At 51.3% G+C, this 20,531-nt stretch overlaps 2 protein-coding genes across 9 annotated transcripts; one reads left to right on the forward strand and one right to left on the reverse strand.

The window, feature by feature from the left end:
* Window positions 1-731: 731 nt before the first annotated feature.
* On the reverse strand, window positions 732-14,130 carry KLC4 (kinesin light chain 4). 7 transcript variants are annotated; one of them, XM_047733524.1, is made up of 16 exons: window positions 13,973-14,111; window positions 11,880-12,162; window positions 10,450-10,680; window positions 8,919-9,000; window positions 8,103-8,313; window positions 7,543-7,630; window positions 6,250-6,351; window positions 5,849-6,022; window positions 5,432-5,531; window positions 5,045-5,097; window positions 4,775-4,845; window positions 4,504-4,612; window positions 3,375-3,515; window positions 2,788-2,903; window positions 2,368-2,431; window positions 998-1,187 (listed from the first exon to the last, which is right to left on the reverse strand). In XM_047733524.1, the coding sequence occupies exons 2-16, from the start codon at window positions 12,135-12,137 to the stop codon at window positions 1,137-1,139; spliced, it is 1,851 nt and encodes a 616-aa protein (XP_047589480.1). In that variant the 5' UTR covers window positions 12,138-12,162; window positions 13,973-14,111; the 3' UTR covers window positions 998-1,136. The 7 variants fall into 7 exon arrangements, with proteins under 7 accessions (XP_047589478.1, XP_047589484.1, XP_047589481.1 ...); XM_047733529.1 differs by lacking the exon at window positions 13,973-14,111 and adding an exon at window positions 13,418-13,729; XM_047733522.1 differs by lacking the exon at window positions 2,788-2,903 and having other exon boundaries at window positions 732-1,187; window positions 13,973-14,130.
* Window positions 14,131-14,211: 81 nt separating this feature from the next.
* MRPL2 (mitochondrial ribosomal protein L2) lies at window positions 14,212-20,182 on the forward strand. 2 transcript variants are annotated; one of them, XM_047733538.1, is made up of 8 exons: window positions 14,213-14,400; window positions 16,597-16,603; window positions 17,736-17,893; window positions 18,644-18,785; window positions 18,896-19,011; window positions 19,088-19,198; window positions 19,499-19,572; window positions 19,929-20,182. In XM_047733538.1, the coding sequence occupies exons 1-8, from the start codon at window positions 14,301-14,303 to the stop codon at window positions 20,139-20,141; spliced, it is 921 nt and encodes a 306-aa protein (XP_047589494.1). In that variant the 5' UTR covers window positions 14,213-14,300; the 3' UTR covers window positions 20,142-20,182. The 2 variants fall into 2 exon arrangements, with proteins under 2 accessions (XP_047589495.1, XP_047589494.1); XM_047733539.1 differs by lacking the exon at window positions 16,597-16,603 and having other exon boundaries at window positions 14,212-14,396; window positions 17,749-17,893.
* The last annotated feature ends 349 nt before the right edge of the window (window positions 20,183-20,531 follow it).

The following is a 20,531-nucleotide window of genomic DNA, read 5'->3' on the forward strand; positions in this document are numbered from 1 at the left end:
TCTGGTTTGGCTCTGGACCAATCTGAACCCAAAGGTAGAAACAGACTGGGCTCTGAATGCCTGGCTGAATTAAACTGACAAATCTATCCCAAGTCCATCTCCAGGCAGTCTGGGCTGCAGGGCATGGCCAAGTCTCCAGCTGTGGGGAGGCCCTGCGCAGCCCTTGTTCCAGGCACCCCCTACCCCCAGCGCCACCACCCCCACATTCTTTCTTTGTTGTGAAAGCAGCAAGGGGTGTAGGAGGCGGGTCAGGAGGAGTCAAGCTTTAGAAGATGGGCCCCAGCTGCTGCTCAGGCCTCCAGGATATGCTGAGAGGGGATGGATGGTGAGTGCCTCATCCCCCTCTGGCTCCGGAGGGCCCCCCAGGCCCGCTTAGACCTCCCTTCCCCCAAGCAGCTGGGAGGAGGAGGGGCAGCCACAGAGGGCCTCACAGGCCGGGAGCCGTGGCGCCAGGACTCCAGGGTCCTGCCACATGGCCACCACATGTCCCTGACAACCCAGTCCATAGCACCTTCTCCTTGGGGTTGTGGGCCTCCTCCCCCATCCCCCAGATGTCTTCCTGCAGGCCCTGCTGCAGAGGACACAAACAGAGGGAAGGAAGAGAGGAGAGATCCAAGAATCAACACTTCTCTTGTTGCCCCATCCATCACTGTCCCTTGCCCTTCTGTGAAGGGCCCCAACACAACCCTTGCTCCCTACCCTCTTCGGTCAGGACTCAGGTGGCAAAATGGTTACCTGATTCTTTTATTTAAGAAAAGTGAAATACACGGACCTGAAGTGAGGCAGCAGAGGGAACAAGAGAGGCCAGAGCAAGGCAGCTTGGCTGGCCAGCTCCAAACCCTCTGACCGAAAAGCCAGCAGCAGGCTCCATCTCTGAGATGCGTGCCTGCTCCTTAAGCATCTTGGGGGCCTCAGAGCTAGCTACTCTAGAGGACTATGAGGAGAGGGTGTCCTGAGGGTCCTTCCTGAGGGGAATTCCTGAGGAGGGAGCCAAGACCCTACGGGCAGCAGCAATCTTCTGGTTAACTGCTCTCCCTTCCCTGTCCCACCTTGGGATTGGAAGAGCCAGGAGCAATAGGGAATGCTGAGAGGGCTGTGGGGGGAGACCCAGCAGACCTGGGGGGGTGGGTTGAATGTCAGCTGCTTGAAGAGAGATCCGTAGTGCTGGCACTGAGGCCCCGGGAGACCTGAAACAGATAACACCATGCCATCAGACCAGGGATCTCGGCTTCCCAAAGACTGTCCCTTGGAGTCTAGCCATTACGTGACTGTGACTGCAGTCTGTCTCTAGAGCTGGGATGGAGCCTGGAACTTCATTCTCAAGCTCTGGGGCACTGTGTAGTTTTGGCCTTTGCTAGGATGTTCAAGAAGGCCATGATCTAAGGGCACCTGGGTGGCTCAGTCCTTAAGCGTCTGCCTTCGGCTTAGGTCATGATCCCAGCATTCTGAGATGCAGCCCCACAGTGAGCTCCCTGCTCAGCGGGAAGCCTGCTTCTCCATCTCCCCCTCCCCATGCTTGTGTTCCCTCTCTCTCTGTCTCTCTGTGAAATAAATAAATAAAATCTTAAAAAAAAAAAAAAAAAAAAAAAAGAAGGGATGGCTGGGTGGCTCAATTGGTTAAGCCGCTGCCTTCGGCTCAGGCCATGATCCCAGGGTCCCAGGATTGAGTCCCGAATCGGGCTCCTTGCTCCACAGGGAGCCTGCTTCTCTCTCCGTCTCTGCCTGCCACTCTGCCTGCTTGTGTGTGTGCTTGCTCTCTCTCTCTCTCATTCTCTCTCTCTGACAAATAAATAAATAAATAAATAAATTCTTAAAAAAATAATAATAAAAATTTAAATTTAAAAAAGAAGAAGAAGAAGAAAGCCATGATCTGGTGGAGAGAGTGCTTGAAAGACCAACATGAATATCAGCCTATATCCTATACTCTGACTGTGTTGACACAAATGGCCACTTGCCATTAACATGTCGTTATTGCTGTCTCAGATATAGATGACTTAATACTGTTTTTTTTCTTTTTCCCTTCTCATCTGCCACCGAGTCCCCAAGGCGGAGAATATGGTGGCTGCAGGAGGAAGAGCAGTTGGTATCCCCAAATGATTCTTGAATTATCCATAATTCCAAAGTACCAGTTTAGAGAACATCAACTCCTGTTACCTTCCTGATTAATTTACTCACTTCCATCTCTGACCCAAAACTGTCCCATAGTGGTCACCACCCAAACAAGGTGTCTGCGCGATTCTCTTCTACCCAACTCCAGTTCCCTGGCTGAGTCTTCACCCCAGAAGACCCTCTCCTCTTCCCTAGCTCCTGCGACACCGGCCCCATGGCTCCCCTTTTTTGCTCACCCACCCATAAGCTCTCTCTCACCTGGAGGGGTGCTGCACTGGGTTGATTCAGATAGTTTAAGGAGGCTGCCCGCTTCATGTTGCTGCTGCAGTGCAAAAAGAAAGAACTGAGGCCCTCTCTCTTCCCTGTTAGAGGTTCTAACACTGTGGGCCCCTCGTGCATTGCTGTACGCATCAAATCACAGCCTCCTCACCATCTGACAACCACCCCCCCCAACGCACACACATGCACACTCTCTTAACTTCATCAGTAACCGGCATCTCCTCAGCACCTCTCCCGACCCCTGGGGCACCCATCTTTCCCAAATTCTTTCCCCAGGGCCATCCCATCAACCTCCGCCAGGTTTCTCTCCAAGACACTTCTCCAGAGATGGGGGGCCAAGAGGAGTTGGAGGCAAGGGCTAACTGATCTGCTTTACCATCTCTCAGTCTCACTGTGTACCTGGAGGGCCGAGGCTCAGTCCCCTGGAGTTTCCTCACCAGGAGTTCGCTGCTTCTACGAAGCACATCCCGGATCTTGCCCAGAGAACCACTCCTCTGCAGGGTCCCACTGCCATCCTGGCAGAGAGGGATGGGGCACAGAAGCTAAGGGGAGCCCATGCAGACAGGCTTCCAAGTCTACTGTTCCCATTTATCCTGCACACATCCCACCTCCCCCAAAAGCCTCATGATTGAAATCAAGAGCCCTAGGGACGCCTGGGTGTCTCAGTTGGTTAAGCGTCTGCTTTTGGCTCAGGTCATGATCCCAGTGTCCTGGGATCAAGTCCGGCACCGGGCTCCTTGCTCGTCAGGGAGCCTGCCTCTCCCCCTGCTCATGCTCTCTGACAAATAAATAAATAAAATTTTAAAAAAGAAAAAGTAAACAAGAGCCTTATCAATAATGGCTTGCCTACCCCCTTGCGAGGGTGGGACAAACTGAACTGGAATGTGGACTACATGCTCTCATGTCCTACTTGGGCAGGCCGAGCTTCTCCCCATCACACCAGCAGGAGGGAGCCCGAGTGACCAAGGGGCAATAATGAGACTCACCCCTGACCATTCCACGGCCACAGAAGCGTCTTCACCTCCCTCAAACTTCACACTGCCCCCAGGGCCCTCCTGAGAGGTCCTTCCACTATCACCTTCCCCAAGCAGCTCAGCCACCTTGGTTTGGCTGATAGGGTCAGTGCCCTGGAAGGAAAAGATAGGTGCTGAGAATCTGCACTCCTTAACTCCTCAGGCTGGAGCTTTCAAACTTTTTTTTTTTTTTAAAGATTTTATTTATTTATTTGACAGAGAGAAATCACAAGTAGGCAGAGAGGCAGGCAGAGAGAGAGGAGGAAGCAGGCTCCCTGCCAAGCAGAAAGCCCGATGCGGGGCTTGAACCCAGGACCTGAGATCATGACCTGAGCCAAAGGCAGCGGCTTAACCCACTGAGCCACCCAGGCGCCCCTCAAACGTTTTTTTTTTACCATTAGCCCCAACAGGGGAGACATTTTTCCTTGTGATGTCCTAGTACACACACACTGGAAAGTACTCGCCTCTTCTCTTTGCAATGCATTCCTACTTACAAACAGATATCCATTTTCACTATGGCCACACTGAATTGATTTCAAGACCCACTAGTGAGGGGCACATAGGTGGCTCAGTCATTAAGCATCTGCCTTTGGCTCAGGTCATGATCCCAGGATTCTGGGATCAAGCCCCGCATCAGGCTCTCTGCTCAGCGGGCAACCTGCTGCTACCTCTCCTACTCCCCCTGCTTGTGTTGCCTCTCTCTCTGTCAAATAAATTTTTTAAATCTTTAAAAAAAAAAAAAAAAGACCCACTAATGAGTCATGACCCACAATTTGAGAGACTGACTTCAGGCTCCCCTCAACCTCAACCCCCTCACCCACACCACCCATGACCCTTCTCAGTAACTTCTTCAAACTGTGAAAGGACATGGCTTTCCTTTCAATAGTCCCGTTTAGTGATATGAACCTTGAACTTGGAGTCCTGACCATAAAGGGCGTGGGTAAAAACACACTTAAAAACAACCATGACTACAAGAGACTCTCACCTCCATTTCCCCGCTTTCTCCTCGGCCTCTCATTCTTCTGAGACTCTAAAGAAGCCTCGATGATCCCCCATCTCCAGGACCTACCTTCCAGACCTCCTTCCCCTCCTGGTCACTGACCTGTTTCTGGGAGCGTAGGGCACATTCTTCTAGGGTCTCGGCTGCCTCCAGCTTTCCCTGGCGCCTGTACAGAGCTCCGAGGTTTCTCAGAGTAGTGTTCACTGTGGGGCTGTGGGAAGAAAGTAAGGATGGGTTCAGAAGAGAAACAGGTGAGAGAGGGAGCAGAGCCAAGAGAAGGTTAAAGGGATGAGGGGAAAAGGTCCCAGAGGCCAGGCTCAGGGTTTGGATGGAGGGCGTGGGAGGCCAAGCCAGCATCTCACTGGCCACTCACCTGCTCACTTTGCAGGCCTTGTACCAGCCTCCGTACTCAGTGTAGGGTGTGCCACCCTCTCGGTGTCGGCTCTGCAGAACAGAGGGGAGGGTAAGCCAGAGCTGAAAACACAGAAATGCCTAGGGGCTATGGTGTGGGCTGGGCCAGGGAAGGCACTGGACATCTGGGGCTGGTGGTCAGGTGGGAAAGAGTTAAGGAGCTGGGCTCATGCAAAGAGGAAGCCAGAGACCCTGGTGGCCTGGGGCTCCCCAGGCTGGACCCCACACTCACTTTGCTCATTTCCTCCCGCTCCTCTGCATGCATCCAGATGGGCTTGTGGTCATCTAGAAGTGATACATGGATGGGGTAGTAAGGTTAGAGAACAGAGCTAGACCGTACAGAGGGGAGCCACAAGCCAGAGGCCCATGGAGCTGAACTAAAGGGGTCTGGCTCTGCCTGGGAACCATTAGGGTGTAACCCCTCACCTTTGGTCTGCATTTTTTTTAAGTAGGCTCCACAGGTGGAGCCCAATGCAGGGCTTGAACTCATGACCCTGAGATCAAGACCAGAGCCGAGATCAAGAGTCTGACACTCAACTGACTGAGCCACCACCCAGGTGCCTTGGGTCTGCATCTCTTCACCACCCTATAGCTCCCTCACCAGGCCCACCCCACTCACCATCCACAGACCCAAACTCCTGCACATGCGCACGGGTCAGAATCTCTTTATAGAGCGTCTCAGCCTCAGCATATTTGCCCTGTTTCAGGTAACAGGAAGCCTGCAGGCAGAAAGGCAAAAACACGGGACAGAGACCTTGTCTCAGCAGGGCTTAGGGACTTCCACCTCTTGATCTCTTTGTGACTTTTCCCAGAGATCCTCCTCAGACTTTCTTTTCTAGCTGCAGGGTCAAGGGTGTTCACTCTGCTCCCAGGAGGCTATGGGACTTCGCCCTGCCACTGGAATGAGGCAGAGCCCTCAGCCCCAAAGGCAGCCCCCCAGAGGCACAAAGGTGATGAGGTCAGCGTACCACAGTAGGGTGCTTTCCCTTCCCCTCCCTCCATGCCCTTCCAGGTTGTTCTTCCCTTCTGCCCTTACCAGGTTGTTCTTGGTCCGGGCTACATTAGGGTTGTCCGGTCCCAGCTGCCCCTCATAGATAGCCAGGGCCCGCCTGTAATAGCGCTCCACGGCCTCATACTTGCCCTGGTTTTGGCACAACAGGGCCAGGTTGTTCAGCTGCTTTGCCACATCTGGGTGGTCAGTGCCCAGGACCTGGAAGGGAGTAAAGGAGTGACAGATGGCTACGGCCGTGTGTGTGTGTGTGTGTGTGTGTGTGTGTGTGTGTGTGTGTGTAACCCACGTGGGGAGCAGGGGAAGGGAATGACAAGAGAGGGAACAAGGCAAAGAAAGAGGGTTGAGTAAAAACATGAGGGAGGAGGGTAGACTGGAAGAGAGATGGTGGAGGGTCACAGCATCAAAGAACAAGAGAACACAGGCACCTTTTCTCGAATCTCCAGTGCACGCTGGCACAGTGGTTCGGCCTCCTTGTATTTGCCCCTTTTGCCATAGAGCACAGCCAGATTGTTGAGTGTGGCAGCCACCTGGGAAGAAAGGCCCGTCCCCGCAGCATCGGTGCCTTGAGATCCAGGGGTTCTCCCCCTTCACAACAGGGCCCCACGATGCAGGACTCCCAAGGGAAGAGGACTGGGGCCAGCCTAGCCAGAGGCAGGGGAGGTTCTGAAGGTTCTCTCTGGGGGTGGTACCGCCCTCTAGGGGGATTTGTAGATATTTCTGGAGGTGGGATTTGGTGTGGTTTTTGGTGGCCATGAAGACTGGGGGCACGATCACCTTTGGAAAGGTAAGGATGGTACAGATGTTCTGTGTGTGTGGGATAGCTCTGTTAACTTTGGAGCGTCCAGCCAGACGTCTGAACATCGTGAGCCTTGACCCTTAGCGGGATAGCAAGAGGGGAGCTGTTTTCTCAGCTACATTGCCCCTGCCTACCACATGTTGCAACATAAAAAATTATGTTCATAATTTTGCAAAATACCTTGTTTGCAAAAATACCTTTTTTCTCATTTTCTCCACTGTGACAATCCATCATTGCTTGTTTTCTCATCATATACGAATAAATCTGGCCTGTTGTTACTGAGTCTGACATGGGTTTTTAATCTTGTATCCACCAATACTTCTGCTCTGTCATTTTTTTTTTAAGTTTACTTATTTATTTTTTTAGTAATCTCCGTGCCCAATGTGGGGCATAGGCCCCAACATCAAGAGTCACACGCTCTTCTAAGTCAGCCATGTGCCCCTGCCCTGTCGTTTTTTCCTTAGTTCTTACATCCAATGTCTTACTGCTCTCAATGTTCTAAATCTAAAGTTGTAGTATATCATATTATATGTAAGTTATATCTGTATTATGTCTTCTACTGTAGTTGGAGTTAATAGAACTGTTAGCATGTCATGTTTTCATTTCATTATAACACATCCTATATGTTATTTTATTCTGTTACTTTCCTCATTTTTATATGATAAGGTGCCATTCAACATTTTTTGGAATTGTATGTGTAGGTCAGTTACAGTATCTATGAATCATGCTTCAGGAAAATACTCATTATAAGAAAGACTCATTGTGCCTCAAAGAGTTGAGAACCCCTGGGCTTAGCAGAGAGGGCCTGGAAGAAAGAAGCCCTCACAGAAACTCCCTCCACAGTGAGTGGGCTGAGGGCAGTGGATAAACAAACTAAGAGAAGCCAAAAGAGCAGGAGGTGAGGAGGGCAAGGAGTACTGACAGCAGGATGGTCCCGGCCCAGGGTGCTCTCCCGGATGTTGAGGGCGTCATTCAACAGGTGGGCAGCTTCCTTATACTTATTCTGGTCCCTGGAAGAGGAGAGAAGTGATAGGGGTTACCCTGAACTCTGCCCCCAAGTCATCTCTTTCCTTCCTTCCCTTCAGTATGACAGAGGTACATTTAAGGGTTAAGGCCCCCTGCGAGGAGACAGGAAGCCTAGGGGAGAGCAGTGAGAGTTCACCAACACGCCTCTATGTGGATCCAGAACACTGCCATGCAAAGAGGAGACCAGCTATAGGATGCAAGAGACGGAGACAGAGAGGGAAAGAGCCCCTCCCAAAGGAGGGAATGGAGAAGCGAAGAGCCTGAGAGGTGAGCGGCTCTGAGGTCAAGGGGTGAGGTATGGAAAGAACGAGAGTGCAGAGGAAGGCCACGAGTGGGGTCACTTGGGATGCCCAGCAGGGAGAAGAGGTACCCTCTGGAGAGGAGGAATGGGAGCCGAAGGTGGATCAAGGTGGGAACCTGGAGGCAGAGCTGGAAGACGAGGAGGCCAGGACTCACCGATACACCAGAGCAAGGATGTTGAGCATGGTTGCGACATCAGGGTGGCCACGGCCAGACGTGCGCTCCAGGTCCTCCAGTGCCTGCTTACAGAGTGGCACGGCCACCTCATAGCGACCCTGGGCTGCGTACTGGATCACTAAGTTGTGCAGGGTCCGCAGCCTCGCTGGGATCTCATATCCACTGTGCTGGGCGCCCTGGCTACGGGACACTATCCATCCCGGAAAATAAACAGGAGACTTCCTCAGGGCACTTCCTCTCCCCTTTGCTGTCCGCCCTCCCCACCCCAACCCTGCCTGTGCACACCCCCTGCCACGGCCTCCCACCCCCCAGACCCACCCCGACTGCTATTCCTTCACCCACTCCCTGGTACCTGTGCCCCTCACAACCCCACTTGTTCACCCAATCACTCATTCATTCGACAAACTTTACTCAGTAAGCATGAGCGAGGGGCTGTGTCAGGGATGTGAAAATAAGAAAGACCTGCTTCTTTCCCTCGAGGACCTCATGTTCTTTCACTCCAGGGTCATCATCCCATTCGACTTTGAGCTCCTTACAGGCAAGAACTCTGTCATTCTCAACTCAGTCTCCCTAGTGCCTACCATAGGGCTCAAGACACATTAATGGTGTAATAAATATTGGTGAATAATGGGGAGGCTGTGGAAATGGAACCAGGAGCCCAGACTCTACCCTATCTCCAGGGGAAGTGAAGAACATATTTCTGGATGGTGAGCATCCCGTATGCAAGGGGGGGCCACATCTGGGACCAGCCCTCTGCTGCCCCTCTTTACCCTCCAACTCCAAAGGCAAACTCACAGCCGTTGCTGGAGTCTTCTTCTTCCTCATTGGGGAAGAGATCATCCAGGGAATCCTTGGTGGCATCACCCTCCTTCTCCTCCTGGAAGGCAAGAAGCAGCATGGCTAGGCATAGATATCCCCAGTAGCCTCTTCAGGGCCCCTCTAAGGCATGAAATCACTGACAGGTGGAGAAGACTCTTGTTCATGTCCCTACCACTAGGAAGGCCAGCATCTGTCCGCCAATCTCAGCCCGCTCTTGTTTGTAAATATCCTTCTTTCACATTGAGAGCTTCCTAAGCACCCTCATTCTCTAGCCTCCACACCTCCCCACCCCCCTCAGTTCTTGTAATTATAGCCCAGTGCTGATCCCTGTGTGTTTACACTGATTATATGTCTGTCTTATCTTTCCTGAGGGCAGGGAGTGTGTCTGATCTTATTGACACGTACCCAAAGAGTACCCAAAGCGTCTACCCTCCCCATGATCTGCCACCACTCCCTCTCGACTCAGTGCCCAGCCCTCACTGTCTCACCTACTTCCACATGGGAAATTTGCTTTGCGCCACGAGCACACCAGCCTTGCAGAAACACCTCCAAGCCTCCCACCCAGCCTTGTCAATGAGTCCAGTGCAAATCATCCCACTTTTCCTGGGAGAGATCAGCTCTCCAGCCCTGGAGCCTTATCTGTTGGCACACTGCCACTCCCAGTCTAGAAAGCTCCTCCTTTCCCCTTCATCATCCATCAAAATCCAGCCCAACTCTTAACCTGTACAATGAAAAAAATCCAACCCAAATCGTACCCCCTTCCTGTGTATGACCTCATCTGCAAATCCTTCTCAGGCCATTCCAGTCCCCACAAACCGATCCTGGAATTCCTCCCATTACTGAACCACTCATCCAGCACTGAGCATCTGAAGTGTCACATCATGTCGACGACACTGTGTCATCACACACGTGTCCTCATGTGTAAGCCTTGGCCCTGCAGCTCCATTAGGAGCTTGAGAGGACGGAACTCTCTCTTATAGTTCTTTACATCTCCCCCACACACAGCGTCTCACACTGCCTACAGCAGAGAAATAAACACCTGACTGTTGAGTGAGGTTTACACTTCATACATCTTGAGAGCAAATTTTAGGAGGGTCTTGCTCAACTGTGCTATGGTTTCCCGTGTTGGAGCATGTAGGATTCTGGGCTGGAATTGCCTGGGTGCTTATGTGTCTCCCACAACCCCAAAACCTCTAACTGGGGGAGCAGGAACTCTGTCTGCCTCGGTCACTGCTGCACGCCCCCAGCAGAGTGCGCAGTGCTCGGCATACACAGCTGTCATGGAACTACATGCAGACCAAATGAGTTAAGACTGTTTCAGCCATGCTCCTCTCTGGAGTTGATGTCAGGACCTGCATTCGGCCAGGTGGGGGCAGGTCGTGCAGCATGGCCAGTCCCTGCTGCTTGTGACCAGTTGTCCCCATGTCTCTGGTGACTCCTAGCTGTCCCCCCCACTACTGGCGACTCCCAGCTACCCCAGTAGCCAGCCTTGCTGGCGCGCACTTACCGCAGTGTGCCCATCCTCATCATACTGGCGCAGCTGGCCCAGGAACTCCAGGTGCTTCTTTTCCTCCTCCAGCTGGGCCACGGCCTGTTCGCTGCGCTGGAGCCGCTGCTGGGTGCCTGCCAGCTCATCCCGGAGCCACTGGTTCTCCTGACACAGCCTCCGTACCTGAGCCCGCAGCTTCTGTTTCTCCGACTCCACCGTGCTCAGGTGGCTGGCCAAAGCCAGCATCACCTAGGTGGGCACATCCCATGAGCGCCCCACTCTGGACTAGAGTGTTCCGGGATTAAGTGGGAGGGGAGCCTACGGGGAGGCAGCAAGACTGGCAGGGGCCAGGAGGTGGGGTTGGGCAGCAAGAGCGCTACCTTCGAAATACACCCTGAATCCAATTTTTCATCACCTTCAGAGCCACCACCCTGGGCCAGGTCACCATCACTTCCCACCTGGGTGACTACCACCGCCTCCTCACTGGCCTCTGTTTTGGTCCTTTTTCCTTGGAGTCTGTTCTCAACCCAGCACCCAGCTAGTCCTTGTAACATGTTAAGTCAGACCACATCACTCCTCTGCTCCAGGTATTCCAATAACTTTCATCTCATTCCAAAGTAAAAGCAACATCCTTGTGATGAACCACGAGTTCCACATGATCTGTCCCATTGGCTCTTAACCCTGCTACACCTTACACTTCATTTTCTCTCTTTCTTTCTCCTTCTTTTTTCTTTTCCTTCATTCTGTCTCTTCCTTCCTTTCTTTTAAGATTTTTGATTTTTAAGTAATCCCTCTACCCGATGTAGGGCTCGAACTCACGACCCCGAGATCAAGAGACTCACGCTCCATGACAGAGCCGGCCTGGCGCCCCTGCACTTCATTTCCTATTTTGCTTCACCTCATCACCCGCTCTTAATGCAGCCATACTGGTCCCTCACTGGCCTCACCGGGAATGCTCCAGTTGCGGGCCTTTGTAGGTACTGCCCACTCTGCTGTAGATGCTTGTCCCCCATTTATTGTAGGACTCACTCCCTCCTCTTCAAATCTTGGCTTAAATGTCACCTTTCAGTAAGACTTTTTTTGACCATCATATCTAAAGTTGTATCCTCTTTCTGCACCCACTAGTCACCTTCTCTGTTTTATTTTTATCCCTTTTCCTTCGCAAGTATCACTCTTTGACATACAGAATCCTTTCCTCATTTGTGTATTGTCTGCCTCCTGCAGCTAGAATGCAAGCTCTGAGATGGCAAAGATTTTTGATTATTGCATTCAGTGATGTTTCTCCAGTGCCCAGAAGGCTTGTGCCTGGCACAAAGCAGGGGCTTAATACATATTTACTACATGAATGAATGCAAGCATCTAGGACCAGGCAATCCTAAATGACCCCAAAACTCCAATCAGACAAATGCTCCTCGAAGGGCCACTTGGTATCACTTCCTTCCTCTCACCTGGGCCTCACTCAGCCCCAGCTCGATGTTTTCCATGGAACGTCGCAGCTGCCGGGCCTTCTCATGCACCAGTCCTTCTTCATGGCCTCCCTGCTGCAGACACTCAATGGTATGGGATAGACTCTGCAGGACAGCCTGATGTTCACTGTGTAGGGCCTCCAGCCCTTGGCTCACCAGCCGAGTGCTTCCCAGGATCTCCTCCTGGCTGAGCCGGTGCCCTGCAGGCTCATCCCGCTGCCCCAACACCAGGCCTGACATCTTGGCCAGGGGGACCTTGCCTGGGCTGAGGAGAAACAACAGAGTTCAGCAGATAAAGATAAGAAAGAGAGGCTCAGCACCTTGGTTAAAGGGTGGTAAGGACCCAAGGGAAGGGACAAGAAAGAGTATGGGTGACCTTCTGGTTTAACTGGATAGAGAGTGACCAATAGAGAGGGAACCTACGACACTAAATGCAAAGCTAAGGTTGCGGGAAAAAGAGAGGGAGAGGAATTGACTTGAACAAAGAAAGATTACTAAAGGAACAAAAGTGCTGAGATCTAGCAATTGGATTTAGAACTCAAGAAGAAAACAGAAAAGTTGTTGGAAAGAGAGCGTGGGTCAGGAATAGGAAAAGCAGGGGCTCCTGGATGGCTCAGTGGGTTAAAGCCTCTGCCTTCGGCTCAGGTCATGATCTCAGGGTCCTGGGATCGAGCCCCGGATCGGGCTCTCTGCTCAGTGGGAGCCTGCTTCCTCCTCTCTCTGTCTACTTGAGATCTCTGCCTATCAAATAAATAAATAAAAATCTTTAAAAAAAGGAATAGGAAAAGCAATCAGAGGAGAGACAGCACTACAGGGAACTTGAGGGTGTCTGGAAAACACTGAAAAAGAAACAGGGTTAAAGCAGACAGGAGATACAAAGAAAACGGTGCAGAGGTTTCAGAAAATAGGAAACGTACAGGATTCAAAGTTACGGGGAAGAGGGGAAGAAGAAAGGAGCCTTCACTGCAGGACCCAGATGAGAGGATCCCAGAAAGCTCAAAGTGTTCAGAATGCGTCAGCCTCGGAGCCAAGGCCAGCATCTCCAAACCTAGGAAACTCTGCTTCTTTCCCCACTAGGCCTTCAACCCATACTTCCCCAGATGTCAGGCTCTCTTCCTACTTCCTCAAAAGAGCCTTGTTTCTCACCTTTCCAGTATTCTTACCGGTGTACGGAGCACAGCCCTCGCCTGTGGCACTCGGGCCAAAGCCCGGAAGAAACTCTTTCAGTAGCCAGGTACTCACAAGGAACTGCCCTGCCCAAAGTCCAGAAGTCCAGCCTTCCCACCCCTTCATGCACCACTTCACAGCCACCCAGAAGACCTGGCGCAGAGCCCTACTCAGGACAAACACCCTCCCTCTCTCTACCTCAGGCCTTCAAAGGCGACCAGTGTCCCTCTTCCTTCTCGAAGCCAACCTCCCATCCCAGGCCACGGGGAGCTCTTTTCTCCCCAAGAAGGGAATGAGACTTGATCTGAGATCTGCGGCAAGGGGCGTGTCTGGGAAAGGGTGAGGAGGCAGACCTGGTCACTCCTGACCCATTCACTTTCATGGCTTTGTCTCTGTCATGACGACCTACTAACAGGCTCGGAGAGGAGTCACCTTAGGGTGCCTCTCAGACGCCTGATGATGCAGGAAAGAATAGCACGTCTTCTGGGCGGCTGTAGGGTCACAGGGAAACGCGGTGCTGGGAGTCGGTCTCCCCAGCCTGGGCATGCGATCGAGGACTGTTCCCGGCTGTCGATCTGCCCTGGGGCCCAGGGTGGGGACGGAGTGAGACGGGCGGGGGCGATGGGGGGAGGTGCGGGGGCACCGCCGAGCTCCCCGTCTCGGGCAAGTACCCAGGAGCCAAAGAACGCCGAGGTCAATGAGTCCGTCGGTAGCGCAGGGGGCGGGGCAGGCCGTCTGTCTGTCCTTCTGGACGCCGAGGGGCGGGAAGACTCGCGGGGGGCGGGGTTTTTCAGCTTGTCTGGAGTTGTGTGAGGTCGGCTGGTGGGCCTTTGTCCATCTGTCCCGGAACGCGGAAAAGAGGTAGTGGGACCTCAACGCTAAGCCCCAAAGTACCCTCAAAGACTCACCCGCAGTCTGTCGCTCTGGCTGCCTCCTTTGCCGGTACTGCCCCTTTAAATCCATCATGGCTGCCGCTCGAGGCAATTGTTTTGACGGCTCTGAGGGGCGGGGCCTGCTCCCCAGTCACGCGACCTAAGGGCTGTCGGAGGATTGGCTTTGACCACCCGCAAGGAGGAAAGGAGGTAGGCATCCACCTTAGTCTCGGGTTTTCTGCCCACCTCCTTACGTCAGGAGAAAGCGACGGCACCGGGATTTGTTAGCGTCATCTAGAGACGCCCGGCGGCCTGGCTCAGAGTAATGGTGGTGTGCTGACTCCGGCGGAGCTTGGGTGCCCTCATGGCTCTGAGGGCACTGACTCGCGCTCTGGGCTCCTTGAGCCTGACGCCCCCAGCCGTCGCTGCCCTCGGGCCCAGCCTGCTCCTGGCCGCGCAGGTAATGCACCCTATCTGGAAATGAGGCTGTTTCTGTTCGGGCCGCCGGAGAGGGCACCCTGGGATGGGAGGCGGAGGAAGTGAGTCTGATCAGGAATCACGCCGGCCTGGGTCTCTCAGCCTCAGCTTTCTTGTCTGCAAGTGTTGCTGTCCCACAGGGTCGCTGATTTCCTCAGACGAGATACTGGAAGTGAAAGTGTTTTACAGGTCACTGTACAGGTTTCAGTAATAATCGACATTGAGTCCGTCATACATCAATCATAAGTAATTGACATTTTAAGTAAATCAGCTTTTTTTAAAGACAACTATCATGACATTTTATTTATTTTTTAAGGTTTTATTTATTTTAGAGAGAGCGAAAGCAATCACAGAGGAAGAGAGATCACAGAGGCAGAGGGAGAGGCAGACTCACCACTGCGCGGAGAGCCCAATGCGGGGCTCAATTCCAGGACCGAGATCATGACCTGAGCTGAAGGCAGACATTTTTTTTTTTTAAAGATTTTATTTATTTATTTGACAGAGAGAGATCACAAGTAGACGGAGAGGCAGGCAGAGAGAGAGAGAGAGAGGGAAGCAGGCTTCTTGCTGAGCAGAGAGCCCGACGTGGGACTCGATCCCAGGACCCTGAGATCATGACCCGAGCCGAAGGCAGCGGCTTAACCCACTGAGCCACCCAGGCGCCCCTGAAGGCAGACATTTAACCAACTGAGCCCTCCAGGCGCTCCCGCCCTTTTTTTTTTTTCCACTTTTTTCAGGTAATGTTATGTACAGTTTCATTGCCAGTATATGCACAACAGTAAGCATAGAACTATAAATACACAATATAATTAACAGTAGAAAACAAAATTGTTACAGGTAAAGCGGAGGGAATATAGAGAAACTGTTTTCCTGCTGCTCGAAGAGAAGTGAAGGGAAAAGCCTATGACAAATCATCCAGTACTCTTGTCTTAAATTCTTTACATACATTTCTACAGTTTTTTCGATTAAACAAAGTACAGATAACTCTGTAACGATAGCAAATTGCTTCCCTAATAGCTATTTGCCTTTCAAGTCAAATTCACTTCATGTTAGGATTTTTTAAAAAGTCAAGATGAGAAATCACTAGTATTCTGGTTCCTAATGATCTAATTTGCCTTTCACCATACTGGTAATTTTTGAAAGTTGGCTGCACATGGAAAGAATAGGTGTAGCAAAAGGTGATTAAAAGTTTTTGTTAAGGGGCGCCTGGGTGGCTCAGTGGGTTAAGCCGCTGCCTTCGGCTCAGGTCATGGTCCCAGGTCCTGGGTTCGAGCCCCACATCGGGCTTACTGCTCAGCGGGGAGCCTGCTTCCTCCTCTCTCTCTGCCTGCCTCTCTGCCTACTTGTGATTTCTCTCTGTCAAATAAATAAAATCTTTAAAAAAAAAAAAAGTTTTTGTTAAAATGTAACAGAAGGGACGCCTGGGTGGCTCAGTTGATTAGGCAGCTGCCCTTTGGCTCAGGTCGTGATCCCAGCGTCCCGCATCGAGTCCCACATCGGGCTCCTTGCTCAGCAGGGAGCCTGCTTCTCCCTCTGCCTCTGCCTGCCACTCTGTCTGCCTGTGCTCACTCTCTGACAAATAAATAAATAAAATCTTTAAAAAAAAAAAATTAACAGAAAATCACCCTTGAAGTAGTTGTCCAGAAGACACTACAGGCAGCAGCTGAGTTATAAGGATTAGCCCTGAAGCCAAGCATAAGTAATTGACATTTTAAATGTCAATTTAGGGGCGCCTGGGTGGCTCGGTGGGTTAAAGCCTTTGCCTTCCGCTCAGGTCATGATCCCAGGGTCCTGGGATCGAGCCCCATCTGCTCAGCAGGGAGCGTGCTTCCTCCTCTCTGTCTGCCTCTCTGCCTACTTGTGATCTCTGTCAAATAAATAAAATCTTTTTTTTTTAATGTCAATTTAACCCCTTTTTTTTTCAAAGATTTTATTTATTTATTTGACAGAGAGAGATCACAAGTAGGCAGAGAGGCAGACAGAGAAAGGGGGAAGCAGGCTCCCTGCTGAGCAGAGAGCCTGATGTGGGGCTCGATCCCAGGTCCCTGGGATCATGACCCAAGTGAAGGCAGAGGCCTTAAACCACTGAGCCACCCAGGTGCCCCAATTTAACCCCCTTCAATGTCCTTTCAACCCCTATATAAGGTTATCATTACCATTTTACATGAGAAAACTCAGCAGTCCAAGGTCATACACCCAAATATTTTTTTTTAAATAATTTCTTGTTTTGTTTTAAGATTTTTTAATTTGAGGCAGCACAAGTGGGAAGGAGGATCAGAGAAAGAGGGAGAAGCTGGCTTCTTGCTCGGCAGAGAGCCCAACATGGGGCTGAATCCCAGGACCCTGGGATCATGACTGAAGCCAAAGGCAGACGCTCAACCGACTGAGCCACCCAGGTGCCCCATATACCTGGTATTGAAGCTATAAACAGTCTGGCTTCAAAACCTGAGCTGTTGGGGTGCTTAGGTGGCTCAGTTGGTTAAGTGTCTGCCTTCAGCTCCCATCATGATTCCAGGGTCCTGGGATCCAGCCCCATGTTGGGCTCTCTGCTCAGCGGGAAGCCAGCTTCTCCCTCTCACTCTGCCTGCTGCTCCTCCTGCTTGTGCTCTCTCTCTAATAAATAAATAAAATCTTAAAAAAAAAAAAAAGCGCTTGGGCTCTTAATTAACTACTGAAGATGAGTCATTGCTGAGATTAGAGAATGCAGCCCCAAAAAGGTATCCTTCAGTGTCCCTAGTGGGTGATTGGTGAGTCACAGAGAAAAAAAGTGTAAGTCTTGTTCCTCTGGACCTTTCTGGATGATGGGTAGAGTTTGGCAGATGCATACTTAAAATTCAAAACGAAAGCAACCTCCTCTAAAATGCTGTGAATACAGCAGGGAACAAGACAGAAATGATCCCTCCCCTCCATTCACACCTGGAAAACTCCCAGAAACATAATGCAGAGGGGCACAGGCATTGGTGCTGATGGCATATGAATGTGTGAAAGTTACCAGCTTTGGAAAAGGAAGTTGTTTAGAGAAGAAAGAGTTACCCAGAGAAGGAGAGTTTTGAGCGAAATTTGGAAGGTGCCCCAAGAAAAGAACATTCCATTGAAGAAATACTTTAGAGGTTAGAGGATCAAATGAGGAGAGGTAATCAACACACATACACCTAGATAAACATTCCAATCTTGTATGTGTGCAAGCAGTAAAGGGTGGAGTTTTTGGATAGCGGGTCTGGGACATTCCTAGAAAGAAGTAGGCTGCTGGGTCTCTACCTTCACCCTTGGTTCTCTGGTGCTTCTCCTTCTGTTACCTTTCAAGTCATAGAGATTTCTGTTTTACCCTTCTCCAGCTGCCCTCTTCCTCAGTGTTGCTCCCCTGCCGTCCACTGCTTACCTCCGTGGCCCTTAGTGCGAATATTGTGTCCTGGAAGAGTCGTACCAAGTACACCATTACACCAGTGAAGATGAGGAAGTCTGGGGGCCGAAACCACACAGGTGAGAGCAAGAGCGAGAGGATTTACACATTAAAGGGGAAAAACATGTTAGGATCCCAGGTCTATTTCTTGACAGGCAGAGGAATGTAATTAAAAAGCATTTATTGGACTCCTTCTGCATGTAGTGTGTGCATAAGAATCAGAGAGTAGAATACAAAGCAACAGAAAGGTGGTCTGTGCTCCTAAAGACCATTTAGGTAGTTGAAGAAAACCAGATATACACATGAAGTGTACATTCTTCACGTCCTTCAGAAATTTCAACAACTGAGCACTATTTCCATCATTCTCAGTAAACTTACTGAATTCAGGGACGCCTGGGTGGCTCAGTTGGTTGAGCCGCTGCCTTCGGCTCAGGTCATGATCCCAGCGTCCTGGGATCGAGTCCCACATCGGGCTCCTTGCTCAGCGGGAGCCTGCTTCTCCATCTGCCTCTGCCTGCCACTCTGTCTACCTGTGCTCACTCTGACAAATAAATAAAATCTTTAAAAAAAAAATTACTGAATTCAGTAATTTGTAGAGATTTTGTCTGGAGGTTTTATATAACTTCAATATCCTATAATTAAGTTTTTACCAAACTCTGTGTAGGTATTTCCCCACGCCCCTTTACCCAAGTGTGCTGTGCAAATATATTATTTTCCACTTGTATCATAATGTTAGGAAGTACTGCTTTCTGCACAGGATGGGCCTATTCCCACTGCTGGGAGCGGATTCATCTGACTTGAGTCATGTCTCTGCACTTTCCTGACCACAGGCCGAATCCAAGTGCATGGTATTGGCGGGGGCCACAAGCAGCGTTATCGCATGATTGACTTTCTGCGCTTCCGGCCTGAGCTGGAAACAAAGCCAGGACCGTTTGAGGAGAAGGTCATCGTGGTCCGCTATGATCCCTGTAGGCAAGTTTGGGATGTGAGATGATGGTGGTATAGCTGTATGACTGTTCTATGGGTTTTCAGAAGATGTAGGGCTGCCTAGATGGTCTGCTCATATGTCCCACCCCAAACAGATCAGCAGACATAGCTCTGGTTGCTGGGGGCAGCCGGAAACGCTGGATCATTGCCACAGAAAACATGCAGGCTGGAGATGTCATCCGGAACTCTGACCACATAGGCCGAATGGCAGGTGAGAGATGGCTGCCAGATGTGTATGGGCTTGGAGGCTGCAAGGGGTCTGGGGCTGATGAAATTCTGTCTTTTAGTTGCTGCTCGGGAAGGGGACGCACATCCTCTTGGGGCCTTGCCTGTGGGGACCCTTGTCAACAACGTGGAGAGTGAGCCAGGCCGGGGGGCCCAGTATATCCGAGCCGCAGGTATGAGGAAAGGAGCTACTTTCGGGTCTTAGGATACCTGAGGCCAAAGGGTATCTGAGGTCCCAATTCTCTGAACCTGTGGGGCCACATGTCCGCAGGCAGAGAAAAGGAGGGAAAAATCCACGGAAAACGAGGGTGGAGAGGTGCTGGTGTTTTTAACCTCAAACATTGCACGGTTCCTGCTGCGGTGTATCTGCTCCTAAGGGCAAAGAAAGGGCGGGGTATGCAGTATGTCCCCTTATGAATTTGCCCCCACCGCCTCCCTGTGGAGTGTGGCAAAGCTGTTTCTGCCTTCCCCAGGGACGTGTGGTGTGCTGCTACGGAAAGTGAATGGGACGGCCATCATCCAGCTGCCCTCCAAGAGGCAGATACAGGTGTGCGTGGATACAGGTGGGAGGGATCAACAAAGGAGGAATTTTTGGAATGTACCTTTCTGGCCTGGGATAGTTCCCAGGTGTTTCACGTGAGGAACCACCCTGAGTTAGGTGTGTCCCTTTCTGCCCTGTGACTAAGCACACCCTGTCAGGCTGACACTGTAATGGGAGAGGGAACAGTGCCTTTTGTTTTCTACCAACCATAGCACCTGCACTCAGGTTCAGTTATGCTGTGGTTTTCTCCTGTCTTCTCCCTTCTTTCAGTGAGGGTAAGAAGACTGCCGAGAGTCACGCAGGCAACAAAAACAGGTTCTTTCCCCCGTGGTGCATTCTTTTCCAACTGCTTTTTTGGTCAGGTTCTGGAAACGTGCATCGCAACAGTAGGCCGGGTATCCAACGTCGATCACAACAAACGTGTCATCGGCAAGGCTGGGCGGAACCGCTGGCTGGGCAAGAGGCCTTCCAGTGGACTATGGCACCGCAAGGGGGGCTGGGCTGGCCGCAAGATTCGGCCACTGCCCCCCATGAAGAGTTATGTGAAGCTGCCCTCCGCAGCTGCCCAAAGCTGATATCCCTGGATTCTAATAAAATCGCCCCCCATTTTTATCCATTACTGGTTTTTTTGGGAGGGAGGATGGTACATACTAGACCGGGGAAGAAACAGGTGCAAAAAGGGTGGGAGAGGGGCGCCTGGGTGGCTCAGTGGGTTAAGCCGCTGCCTTCGGCTCAGGTCATGATCTCGGGGTCCTGGGATCGAGCCCCGCATTGGGCTCTCTGCTCAGCAGGGAGCCTGCTTCCTCCTCTCTCTCTGCCTGCCTCTCTGCCTGCTTGTGATCTCTCTCTGTCAGATAAATAAATAAAATCTTTAAAAAAAAAAAAAAAAAAAAAGGGTGGGAGAGGAAAAAGGAAAGGACGATACGCGGTGAAGATGCGCGCCTCCCCCACCCCCCGCATTTCAA

The sequence above is a fragment of the Lutra lutra genome, chromosome 6, assembly GCF_902655055.1.
Source record: "Lutra lutra chromosome 6, mLutLut1.2, whole genome shotgun sequence".
Taxonomy (NCBI): domain Eukaryota; kingdom Metazoa; phylum Chordata; class Mammalia; order Carnivora; family Mustelidae; genus Lutra; species Lutra lutra.

Excerpts from the sequence above, each read along its gene's own strand:
- KLC4 (XM_047733525.1), bottom strand. The coding sequence starts at position 13,446 with ATGAAAGTGAATGGGTCAGGAGTGACCAG. Across the intron at positions 7,631-8,102 it reads ATCCTTGCTCTGGTGTATCG|GGACCAGAATAAGTATAAGG; the intron begins GTGAGTCCTGGC and ends CTCCTCTTCCAG. Across the intron at positions 5,098-5,431 it reads GGAGTTTGGGTCTGTGGATG|ATGACCACAAGCCCATCTGG; the intron begins GTGAGTGGGGTG and ends TATCACTTCTAG.
- MRPL2 (XM_047733538.1), top strand. The coding sequence starts at position 14,301 with ATGGCTCTGAGGGCACTGACTCGCGCTCTGGGCTCCTTGAGCCTGACG. Across the intron at positions 17,894-18,643 it reads TGGGGGCCGAAACCACACAG|GCCGAATCCAAGTGCATGGT; the intron begins GTGAGAGCAAGA and ends TCCTGACCACAG. Across the intron at positions 18,786-18,895 it reads GTCCGCTATGATCCCTGTAG|ATCAGCAGACATAGCTCTGG; the intron begins GCAAGTTTGGGA and ends CACCCCAAACAG.